This window comes from Manis pentadactyla, chromosome 8, assembly GCF_030020395.1.
Source record: "Manis pentadactyla isolate mManPen7 chromosome 8, mManPen7.hap1, whole genome shotgun sequence".
In the NCBI taxonomy this organism is placed as follows: domain Eukaryota; kingdom Metazoa; phylum Chordata; class Mammalia; order Pholidota; family Manidae; genus Manis; species Manis pentadactyla.
The window spans coordinates 53,819,551-53,832,118 of NC_080026.1; the positions used below are offsets into that span (position 1 = coordinate 53,819,551).

The window sequence follows — 12,568 nt, forward strand, 5'->3', positions numbered from 1 at the left end:
GTGTCTTGAATTTTTTTCTGCTCCAATTAATCGGTTTTGCCTTTATTGTACCAACACTCACTGTTTTAATTACTGTTGCTTTATAATATCTTGCTATTTTGGAGGGCAAATCCCCTCTCTGTTACTCTTCTCAAACTTACCCTTCCACATCGGTTTGCAATCAGTTTCATGTTCCATGAAAATAGTTATTTTTGTATTGATCTATAATTAATTTGGAAATCATGACGATCTTTACAATATTGAGGCTTCTTTTCTACTAACTTGATAGAACTCTCCATTTAGACAGATTTATTATGTTTTCCAGTAAAGTTTTGTAGTTTTTGAAAAACTTTTACACAGCTTTATTGAATTTATCCCTAGTTACATTATAGTTTTGTTTGCTGCTGAAAGTGGGATCATTTTTTCCCAGTTGGGTGTTGTTGGTTTATAGGAAAGCTGTCAGTGTTCGATATTTTGAGTATGTATCTCCTCTGAGCTAAATCACTTAGTCCTAACAGTTTCTCAGTTGACACACTTGAATTAAAGTCCATCTTCTTGTCTTTCTTGCCTCAGCTCAGAATACATTCTAAATGACAAGTTTTTTAATGATTAGAGATTATAGATTTCTAAGTGACTAAGTTGAGCCTGTGTTCTGCATTCTGGGGTTACAAAGCCCAGGAAACTGTGCTCTCATGTGCCAACTAAAGTTTTCAGCTGGTCACCAATAACCAGGTTTTCTTTTCATTTGCCCTTTCCTCCAACAACAAAAATGAAATGAAATCTCTTCTGGCTGACTTTCATTAGCTGGGTTTCAGATTTTTAATACGTAAAGTTAATCTCTTTGAACAGGTTTTCTCTAAATATCTGCAAGAAATAAATTGTTTTATGTAAAGATACTCACTAAGCAAGCAGCTGGAAATGATGCTGAGATATGAGATATGAGAGCACCCAAGATCCAGGCGCCAGAACACACACCAGGACACGTGAGTGGGGAGGGAGAGTCCTGAGGCTGCAGGAGGATTTCTAGAATAAACGTTCTCCCTGCACAGCATGCCTTTGCATCCATCTCTCCTCTCCTCTCTGCATCACTTACTCCCCACCCATGGCATTCTGTGTGTTTTTAGCAATCTACCATACTCTGAAACACTCACTATGTCATTCTTTACATGGGAAACTGAAAACAGCACAAAAACTGTGGTTTCCTAGCTCATGTGTCTTAATGGATAAATAATTCAAAGTAAGCTAGGAATAGTAGGCAAGAGAGACTTAATCTCCTACATGCAGAAGGGCATTGCATAAGGGCGAGGAAGAGGAACCTTTAAGAACTATTCGTGCTTTAATATGTACACCTGTCAGGCAGGATTCAAATTAGCAAAAATCATATTTTTACTTACTTTCTTTAGTCCCTCTGTTAACATTTTTATGCATATATGCAAATCAACAAGGCAATCAATTCGTGTGAGACAATGAATGCTTAAAAAGGTAACAAAAGAACATTTAAAAATTTCAGATGTGATTTCCTTCAGATTTGAACAAGGAGGTACATTCAATGCTAATAAATTACAGTGAGTTGCAAAGATTAAATGCTTTCAGCCTGCTCTCTCTTCTTGTTCCATTCTATCCTACACATAGCTGCCAGACAAGTCCTCCAAAAACACCAATTTTTGTAGGCCATTTTTCAAAAACTAGCTTCCTGGCTTTCCGTTGCCTGAAAAACGGTTTCAAATGCTTTTGTCTGACACTGAAGGCTCTCTGTGATGTGAACACTCCCAAATATCTGACTCTTGCCCATTTTTTCCACTGGGTATAATCTGTGCGATCTTGAACTTGTTATTTAAAGACCCATCTCCCAGCTGTACCAGCACAGATTCCATGCATTTCCTGGGCTCATTGACTGAGTCAGCAATGTTCTGAAAGGCTGTTACTGGGTCACAGGCCAACCCTAGGAGGAAGGAGGCCTTGGTTAGGTTGCCAGCACCTAATTGCTTGGACTGAGAGCAAGAACAGTGGTGTCCAGAAGAAAACTGGAGCATTCTGATGAGAAGTTAGAAGGCCATATAACTGAGATCCATTACAATTGCCTTACCACACTCTGGACAAAATTGAACCAATATCTGTTCTAAAAATGAGGAAACAAATGGATTTATTAATTCTTATAGAGGTTTCTTCCACCACACTCAATTCCACAAGGGTTTATCAAGCAACTTCAACTGAGGGGCTGTCCCATTTTAGAATGTAGGATGTCTATGATAGTCCTGAATCCATGCAGGACCACCATGGTTCTAGATCCTGCCAGGAAGCCCAGTTTGCTGGATTTGTGTGTACACAAGCACATACCCTTTGAAGTGAGAAAGTATATAGTCCAATAATGTAACTTTTAATCTCAGGTTGCATAAATTTAAGTAACACCCCAAATGGCATAAAATGAATACATAAAAAAAATACATCATTTCACTGAACTTTCACAATCCTGCAAATTCTTGTAGACTCGAAGATTTGGTTACTTGCTAAAGTAACAAAAACTCAGTGGTGACCAGACCATGAGTCAAATCCAGCCTATCTGACTCCATGATTACCATGTTCTCTACCTCCATGTTTGTGTTCTGAGATTCATGAGTATGTAGGTGCTATTAAGAAACATTGAAAATGTCCATTTTAAATAATATTTTAAAACATTCGTTGGGCAACAATAGAAGCAAAAGCGGAAGGACAGTGTGACAGCAAACAGATTGTATGGGAATACTTTGGGAACTCTGGTGGTTGAGAATTGCTTTTAAATTAATATTTCATAAATTACAAGACTAAAAATAAATTAACAGCTCCATTTGCATTACAATTCATAGTTCACAAAGCACATGTGAAAAATACAAATAATGATGGGCTATGGTTGTAACTCATAGGAAAAGTGGTACAAGGAAATGGAATGAAAAGGAGTAGTAACCTACGTACACAGGCCATCTTCTTTACAAAAAATTAACCTCAAAGAGCATTCTGACACCTATCTTCTATTTGGTACATTAAAGAATGAGAGCCATAAAAACATGAATTATCGATAGTTGAGGGTTTTGAAAAGCAAACTAGCTTTAGAGCAATATTTGAGGTTGTGTTGCTAACAAGACAGCTCAACTTGACATGTGGTTCCTGACCACCAACTTCAGAGACCATTCCATCTTCATGCGAAGTACAGAGTGAACCATAAACTAAACCTCAGAATGGAGTCGAAGAAAAAAATACCCTTTAAAAAAATTTCCCTTCCCAGCAGAAGGCAGACAAAGAGGAAGTTTATCCTCCCACCCTCAAATTCCCAGAAAGCTTTCTTCTAAAAGGTTTTACTGATTTGAGACACACAGCAGGACCCTATTCTCTGAGACTCTTATTTTTCCATGTCATAGTCCAGAAAATAAGCCGCCGATCTGGAGAGTGACACCGGCCTCAAAACTATTAAACAGATGCGGAGAGGCCTGAAGCAGACCCTTGGTCATCAAGCTGCTTCCCTGCATTTTTCAGAGCTGGGTTCTTAGCCAGAGGCTGCCTCTTTAAATGAGGCTTTACTGTGACCAAAAGCTACTACGCTGTCTCTTTCAAACCAGCTCCTTTCTAGTCTTTCTTTTTTTTAACTTTAGTATCGTTCATATACAATCTTATATTGGTTTAATTTCTATGAGCCAAGGCAGACACAGATCATTTAAAAGCCGTCAGATCCCTCTTAAATTTAAATCGCCTGTAACCTTTGGATAGTAGATTTATTCTTGATGATAGGTTTAGTTAAAATACAACAATCTTAAATATATTCTTAGTAAACGATTACAATCTGTGCTCTCGGGTAAATCTGGGATAAACCCCCTTTTAGTTAACCTTAGCTTTGCTTCAGTTTTTGCGTGCCAATTCAGCATTTCCGAGAGAAACCCCAGCTTTTTCTAGAGCCGCTGAACGAGCGCGGATCAGGCGCCCCGCTCACACTCCCTCTGTGCTGCGCAACCCTGAGGTCAGGTGATCTAATGCCAAAGAAAAGTCAGACTGGGGATTATTAGCGTGTGCCATCACGCCGCGCCTCCCCGGCCCCGCCGTCAGGAAATCGTTTAAATACCCCGTCGCCGCCAGGCATCCCATCCCGGGCGTGCGCGAAGGGCCGCGTCCCGGCGCAGGGCAGGCACGGAGCGGGGAGCGCAGCCGCCACCGCCACCGCAGCGGGCGGACGGCCAGCGGCTCCGCGGCGGCCCGGCAGGGAGGACCGGCGGCCGGAGGGGGCGCGGCGCGGGCGGGCGGCGCTGCGGGCTGCGCTCCCCGCCCCCGCGCTCTCGGCCCGGTCCCGGAGGCCGCGCCACCCGCCCGCATGGCTTCTCCGGACGACCCTGCGCGCGCAGGTAAAGTGAGGCGGAGCCGCTCGCTCACCTAGAGGGGGACCGCGGGCTTGAGCTCTGCCCGGGCCGCGACCCCCGAGAGGCGCCCCGGCCGCCCAGAGCCCCCGCCTCCCGCGCCCTGGCCCTGCCCCTGGTCACCCCCGCGCGTGCCCGGGGCGCTGCCGCCCTCCTTCCACTCCGCGGCCGCTTTTGTTCAGGACTGGGGATGCCAGGCTGGAGCAAGTCCCTCACACCGCTCGCCGGAGAGAGCGCAGCGGGCGGGCTGCAGTTTCCCCCCAGCTGGTTCATTCTTTCCCCGACTTATGCGACTTCCCACCTTTTCTCTTGTCTCATTTCACTTTTAAGTAGTTTTGTTCTAAATGTTGGCCCTCGGATCTGTTTCATAGATTTGTATCCACAAAACCAAGAGGCAGATCCCACCTATGGTGTCCTACCTACAGAGGCCTTTGAATAATGGCCTCTAGTTCTATCCTTATTTTAAAATGTGTGTTTATCAGACTCTAGATTTTTCTTTAATCTCTTACTTGAATTTAAAATCCTCCTCGGTCTTCAACTCCCAGGAATTCTCTATCCTTGTTCTTCCATAACCCAGACCGGTTCCTCAATAAATGTTTGTTGAACACACAAATGCATACATGATAGATTCCCCCAGAGCACACCTGAGCTGCTTCTAGTTTTGTTGAGGTTGGAAAGACTAGGGAGAGAACCAGATGTACAGACGCAGAACCGCATTCAGCTGCTTAGATGCATGTGCTTTGTATTTTATTTCTTGGGCTGGGGCATGGATAGAGCGTGAATGTTAAAATCTGTGGCTTGAGCAGTAGGGAGGAGACGAAGTGTCTGGAGGTAGGTCAGAAGACAGCTAAATGATCATTGTGATGTGCGGGGTTTGGGAGATTTTCCTGGATGGGAGATGGAAAAGAAATTGTCTGGGTACCTTTCCCCCTCCCCCATATCTATTGTTTGGAAAAACAGAAGGGAAATAAAGGGATAAATCCTACCACTCCCCATCCCACCTATCCCCACATGGACCTCCTGCTCTGAGAACCTAACTGACAAGATGTTGGGAGGTGTTAGACCAGACTTTACTACCAGTGATCGCAGGCCTTATTAAATGATGATGGTGAGGTAGATTCAAAAAGATCATGCTAGGGATCCATTGAATGGGGATAAATGTAAAATCTCTGCACACACACACACACACACACACACACACACACACACACACACACACACACAAAAGCACCAGAGGTTGCTGGTCCTGGGAAATGTAACTTAATTATACAATGTATAAAAATGTACACAGTGTATAAAAAGCCTCAGTGAGCCAATAATGTGACCAGGCCACCAGAGCTAATAAGATCTTACACAACAGTAATGGTGCTGCAGGAGCTAGAACTGTGGGGATGACACTTGTAGTCTGCTTGTCCCAGCAAAAATGTATGCTTACAACGTGGAACAAAGGGACACGGAAATGCCAGCCCATGTTACATAATGAGAGAACCGAGGAAATGATGATGTCGTTAGCAAGGAGTCTATCTCCTTGACTTTGAGAGGTAGGCCACGAACCTGTAGGTGAAATCTTCTTGACTTCCTACAAAAAGGGGCATGACTTCTAAGGTGGAGATCTTGTCACTTTGCACAGAGATTGAACATGTTCAAGCATCTGAAAGATGTCCTCATGTCCATTCCCACTCTGGAATTCTATCAATCAGAGGAAGGTTTCTTCATTTTAAAAAGGGGTTTAAAATGAGTTCCCCTTTCTAACATCTCATTTAGTGTCTGTAACCTCTCGGACACACCCACCTGCCCCTTCCAATTCTGTAAGAAGTGCTAATATGTGGAACTTGTTGGAATTTTCACCTCTCCACCCCAGACCAAGTTACCATACTCCTGCATCTGATTTCCTGCACTCACTTCCCAACTGGTGTTTTCACCCCAACTCTTGCCTTCTACCAACCTGTTCACCAAAAGGTGGCCAGAGTGACCTTTTAAAAACAAATCAGTTCCTGTCGTTTCACTACTAAGAAACCTGCCTTGACTTTCCAGCAAATCTGCAGTCCTTACTTGGTTTCCATGCTCTGTACATCCATCTCTACCTGTCCCTTCAACCGAGTCGTGCCGGTTCTGTGCCTGCCTCGTTGCACTGCAGCCACACTGTCTCCTCTTGTTTCCTTGACAGACTTTCTGCCTCCAGGCCTTTGCATAGGTTTTCTCACTGCTTGGAAGGCTCCTTCACCTCCCCCGACTCCAGTTACCTCCCATGTATCCTTCAGATTTCAGCACCAAAGTGACGTAGATCAAACACCATGTTATCCACTGTCAGTACACCCTGTACCTTCCTTTCTCTTTGGCATTTCTAGCTGTGATCATTTCACCAATGTCTCTCTCTCCTCCCTTAGGCTATAGGCTCTTGGGCAGATCACACATCTGTCGAGCTCAGCAGCTTATCTTGAACACCTGACACAATATCCAGCACATAGTAAAACCCAGGCTGAACACTTAACACCTTAGTGATGAATGAAAGACATACAATTTCACCAGATGCTTCAAACTGAGCAGAAAAAACTCCCCATGATGACATCCTAGGAATGTGTTCATCAATTTAGATGTGTTAACTGAATTTACCTTGTAAAGTTTAAAAAAAAAAAGGTGTTTGTATAGCCACTTGCATATAACAGAGGTTTATGTGTATTATGATACTATGTTATGGGCTTAATTTAAAAAACTGTTTCACACGGAGAAAATTTACAAGACTACTGAGGTCATTTGGAAGAAAAAGAGTCCTGCTGGTACAGGGTAGCTATCTCACTGTTTCTGCTACTGATAAGCAGTCTAACAGGGAATGAGTCAGAATTGTCTGTCTGATGTGAATATGAGTAAAATCTGGTTTGTGTTCATACAGATACTAGAGACAGAAACAAAGAAAGAGGCTTTGAAAGTCTGAGCTGAGGAGTGGTACCATCCTTTGCTTCATTGTAGTGAGCCAAGTGCCTATAGCCATGAGCACGTCATTTCATGTTCTCCCGTTTGTTATTCGGGTGTCATTTGCACTGCATAGCGAGGATGCTGGCTGGGAGCCCTGACCCTAGAGACCAGCTCAGGCCCTAGGGCCCCTTAGGTGGCATGTCACCTGTCACACGCCCTTCCCAGCCCCCTGCATGCTCAGATAGGTCTGAGGTGGCAACCTGCCTTCCTCATAAATTTCAGTAGTGCTGCGAGCAGAAACAGTGAACAGGTGAACCGCTTCAAGGAGCACCCTTGTTTGAAAAGTGGGACCACCCAGTTCTATCCCACATCCACCAGAAAGTGGTGGCCAGCTGTGGTTTTTCTTTCTCCCTTTCTTCTTCCCTCCCTCTGCCTCCAAGAGGGTTTTCTGGTGCCCACTTCATTTCTTTTCCTTTCTTACAATACCTCTGTTTCATAAGAGTCCTCTCTTCAAGATTGTCCCCTTCTCTGCCTCTCCCCTTTGTCCCTGTGTTTCATTTCTTCCCTCCTCTTCCCCTGCCCGGGCCCCTCAGTTTGATTGTCTCTGCAGAACAAGTGCTTGACTGACACTCCTAATGCTCGGCCACCCTCCAGAAAAGTCCCTCTAGGACACACTTTCTTGGTTCCTGGTCTTTTCTTGGCTTGTTTAGCCTCTGCTCTGAGGTCTGAGGATGTCAGAGCAGGGGTGCTGCTGAAGACAAGGAGAAGACACATTAAACAATATGTCTGCACTGGCACGTGGATTTCTGAGAGCTCTTCTACTTCTCACCACTGATGGACCTTTAAGGCTGGAAGGGCACATGGAGTCCCTCTTCACCATGAATTTCACAGATTAGGGACACGAGGTCCAGAGAAACAAATGCCTGTGCAATCCATCTAGCTTGTGTTCACCCAAGGCCTCTGAGAGCCGGGCCAGGTGCCCGCCCAGGGGCCATGTTGCATCCATTCACCATGGGCTTCCCTCATAACTTTTGAGGAACTCTACAGAAGATGCTGGTGCAAATTACACATCATTTTCTCCTGCCCTTGCTGAGATCCCCTTTGCCAATTGCCAGCTAATTTGCGGTCACCATGCCTTGTTTAGAGGCACTGATCTGGGAGAGCCGAGGCCGCTTTAGAGAAAAGTAGTGCCTGGGACAGCACAACTTCATCTGGAGCCAGAAGAAGGCCCACCCGGCGTGGGGGGCTGCTGGTCTCACAGTCTCGGAACTCACGTGGTCCACTTTTCTGTTTTGGCTTTTCTGTGCCCCGTGTCCCACCTGATACCAGAGCCTTGCCTGGGGGCCTAGCCTGCTGTTACCTGGGGCCTTTAAAAATAAGCTTTTAAAATGTCTAAATAGACTGTTAGACTTTATACTTAGGGATATTGTAAACATGCAACTCCAAGAGCTCTCTCAGAAATACTTTAGGACAGCTTCCTACTTCTAGTCCAGTCTGAGAAGAAGGATCAGCCCTGCTCTGAATTTTGATGCACAGCACCCTGTCCTGTGAGGATGCAGGCAGTTCTGCATGAGGCACAGCAGTCACCCGGTGATGCATGGCATCAGGTGGAGCATGTGGGGAGCCACAACAGACCTGGGTCTGTCCAGATTTGCCATAATACATAGGAAGAGTTTCATCCACAGCCGATCTGTGTCAGAGGCTGATACAGTCACAACCACTCGAATGAAAAAAATAAAACCCCTAAAAGTGCCTGCCATATCGGTCCTAAATACATTGCCTTTCCTGACTGCCCCTCACTTTGCTGTCCTGCTTCAGTAAACAAAAACACCCTGCATTTCATGTGCTTGTCCCATCCCAAGTTCCATTTATTCTCAGAAATTCCAGACAAGAGACATCGGGCCTCCACACTTGCAGTCTGCCTATGTCTCCCTGCCACCCTGTAACCTTCTGAGACATGCTCCATTGTATCACAGAGCCAGCTATATTCTGTGGGCAGTGGGACTTCATCCAGCCTGGTGGTTCCCAGTCCTGGCCTGGCCAGAATAACGATGATCAGCTGAGATGGGAGCCAGCCCTCCGGGCCCCTCGTGTTACGGAGGAAGAGCCCCAGGCTGCCAACACATATGCAAGTCATGCAGGGTCACATTGCTAGACTCGCTCAAGGCCAGACCACTAGCCCTCAGTCGCTTGGCAGCGAGGAACCAGGTCCTCTCCACGCAAGGCCTTCCTTTCACTGTCCTGTTGGCAACATCACTGCTGTTTCTGCCTTTCCCACCATCTCCTCCATGTTCCTCCTCATGATTGTTTTCTTTTTCCTTCCTCTCATATGAATTTTTTTGTAAGAAACAGGACTAACTTGTCATAGACACAGGTAGGACTAACACTGCCATGTAACAGGCAGTGTCTGCACAGGATGCTGTCAGGGGCAGTTAGAACCCCCACCCTTCCACACCCCACATGCCAAGGCCGTCCAGCCCATTGACCTGAAATTCCCTTGTTGTTGACACCTGCTGGAATACCACACCCCTGGTGGAGGTAATGTTTTTCAAATGTTTTCATCCAGGTACACTGGAGTGAAAATGAAATCGTTGAGATGAGGCTGTGAGGGGGGCAGAAGAAGGATCTTGAGGTTATTTAGTGGAGGCCTCTACCAGCTCCTCCCCAGCCAGGAACCAGAATGTGAGAAAGATGGGAAGGAGGAACTAGAAAACCAAATGCATGTGTAGACACATCCTAGGTGTGGGCTGGACCTATTTGAAGTAAATAATGTGTCATGTTCTTTCCCTTTCTTAGGCCTTCGCCTATGCTATTCCCTCTGCCTAGAATGCCTTCCTTTCCCAACCCTTTCTCCTGCTATCTTCAACTCATCCTTCTGGACTCAGATGCTAATTCCTCTGCAGGCTTTTTTCTATCCGTCCTTTCCCACCTTCCCACCGTGCACCTCAGACATGTGCTCTTCTGTGTGTTTCCAGATCATTCTTCACTTCCACTGTCTTAAGACTAAATGCTCTGTATTATAATCACCTTTACTTGGCAGCAGGAGTTCTGTAAACTCAAGGTGGAGTCAGCAACACAATTTGCTCTTGTCATCTTTATATTGATCTAAATCCAAATCTGAGACTATATTCCACTGGGATGGCAGGAAATTCCATGTTAGTCCCAACTAGGGCCCTGGCCCCCTCCTTAGGGTCACACAAGAATCTGAGAGAATAAAGTAGTGCTTGGAAAACTAGGGAGGGGCCTTGAATTTTTAATGCATTGGGGTAGCATTGATGCCCTCATTGTCTGAGCCAGAGAAGACCCTTGAGATCCATCTGTTTCTGTACCATACATAGTCACAGATTTCTTTGCTAGGGCTGTAAAGCCTGGAACCAGGGGTAAGCCCCCTTTGTGCTCTCCCTGGCATCGTATTGCCACCTCTGGGCTCAGCCAGGGACCAGGGCACAGCCTCCACTCATGAAGCTGCAGGCGTTTATTCCCTGCTCTCTCCGTCATCCCCATTCCTCGGGGCCACCTCGTTTAATCTCTCCAGTGACTAGACTGTCATAAAACAGAGAAAAATTCTCCTTTACACTCTTCTCTTTTGGACATTGTCAACACCCACTGGAGAAAGAAAGGTGGAAAGCCCAGACACATTCTGGAAGGGAAACATCTAGGGAGAACAAACGTGAATGATTATCTCACTAAGTCATCTTGCCATGCTTGTTTGGATCCCCAAAGGCATTTCCTGGGCCTAGTACCTGATCCACAGTATGTACTTAATGAAGATCTAAGGAAAAAATGAAAGTTGAATCTTGGCTGGCCCAAGGCTGCCACTTAAGGTTTTCCTGGTTGTGCACTGCACAAATCTAGAGGATCCCACTCAAACAGATTTGGTTTTTATTATGCAGTTTTCTGGCAGATGGCTAATAGTGTCTTGGAGAGGGATAACTGTTTTCTAATTTTACAGATTTTTAATATCTAGTGGTGGCCCCCACCAAGGCCTGTACCTGTTTCTTTATTTCCTTAATAAATTCTTTAAATCAACAAGTATAAAACATTAGAAACAACATTGATAAATCAAAATCACATTTTTTTGATAAAGATTCTGTGAGGCATTTCCTAACTTTATTAATTCACCTAAGCCACATTTCAAAGCTTAATATTTTAAATTGATAAAAATGAATTTCAAAAGAGTAGCAAATACTCTCTGGAAGACTCATGCCAGAAGATGATCATCAAAAAACCCCAACAAAGATCCACGCACTGCTACAGCTGTAGATGCACTCATCCCACCAGTTCCTGGACTTGCCATGGGAATGAGGAAGGAGATATCTAAGCTGGCCTGTGCATACAGTAAAACAACAAATTTGACTGGATCTATACTGTTGGAACTCAACCAAGAATTAGGAGAAGTGCAAATTGTAGCGCTCCAAAATCTTACAACTACAGACTATTTACTGTTAAAAGAACATAAGGGATGTGAACATTCCCCAGGAGTAGGTTGTTTTAATTTGTCTGATTTCTCTCAGACTGTTCAAGTTCAGTTGGACAATATCCACCATATCATAGATAAGTTTTCACAAATGCCTAAGGTGCCTAACTGGTTTTCTTGGTTTCACTGGAGATGGCTGGTAATTACAGGTAAGCTTTGGTTATGTAACTATACTCCTATTATGTTAATGTGTGTGCGCAATTTAAGTAGTAGCTTAAAACCTATACATGCTGAAGTTACTCTACAAGAAGATATATCAAAGAAATAATCAATCTTCCCATGTTTTCTTCCGCCTGCTACTTCTATAGCTTTTCTTCTTCCTTCCTAATTACAACCCTTAAATAGAATTCGTGCCTCATATCAAATTTACCGAGTATCATAATTCTTCCAAGCGGTAAAGATACCTCAAGACAAATGCTGGGCATAGAAGCTACAGGGCATAAATCTGCAAAGAAATAAAAAACTAACCATTTCAAACAATAAGGCTTCTCTCTCACTTACCAACTTTACATTTCCCTGTATGGCCCCGGAAGATGACTGGTTAGCCAGAGACGGGTAAGATTCCTCAAGGGAGGAACAACCTAAGACAGGCACAGTCGCAGGGGGGGTCATCAGGTGAGAAATTGGGGATCAACAGAGGTGAGGCTTAGAACCTCACCCCCCCTGTTCTGAGAGAAATCTTCTGCATACGTGGATGTTTTATTGCCCTTGTCTAGCTTGGATTAACACATAGTCTACAGGCACATACCTGATCATCTACATTTGTTCTCTTACAACACTAAACTATGTTTTCTACCTTTATCTTGTATCTACCTACCACTTC

General features: G+C 44.7%; 1 protein-coding gene across 2 annotated transcripts in view; it reads left to right on the plus strand.

The window, feature by feature from the left end:
- The first annotated feature begins 4,209 nt into the window (after window positions 1-4,209).
- EDARADD (EDAR associated via death domain) overlaps window positions 4,210-12,568 on the plus strand; it is a 65,530-nt gene continuing 57,171 nt past the window's right edge. For both annotated transcript variants that reach the window (XM_036919318.2, XM_036919320.2), the window contains exon 1: window positions 4,210-4,343. In XM_036919318.2, the coding sequence (XP_036775213.2) occupies window positions 4,313-4,343 (31 nt within the window). In that variant the 5' untranslated portion in view covers window positions 4,210-4,312. The remainder of the gene's footprint in view (window positions 4,344-12,568) is intronic.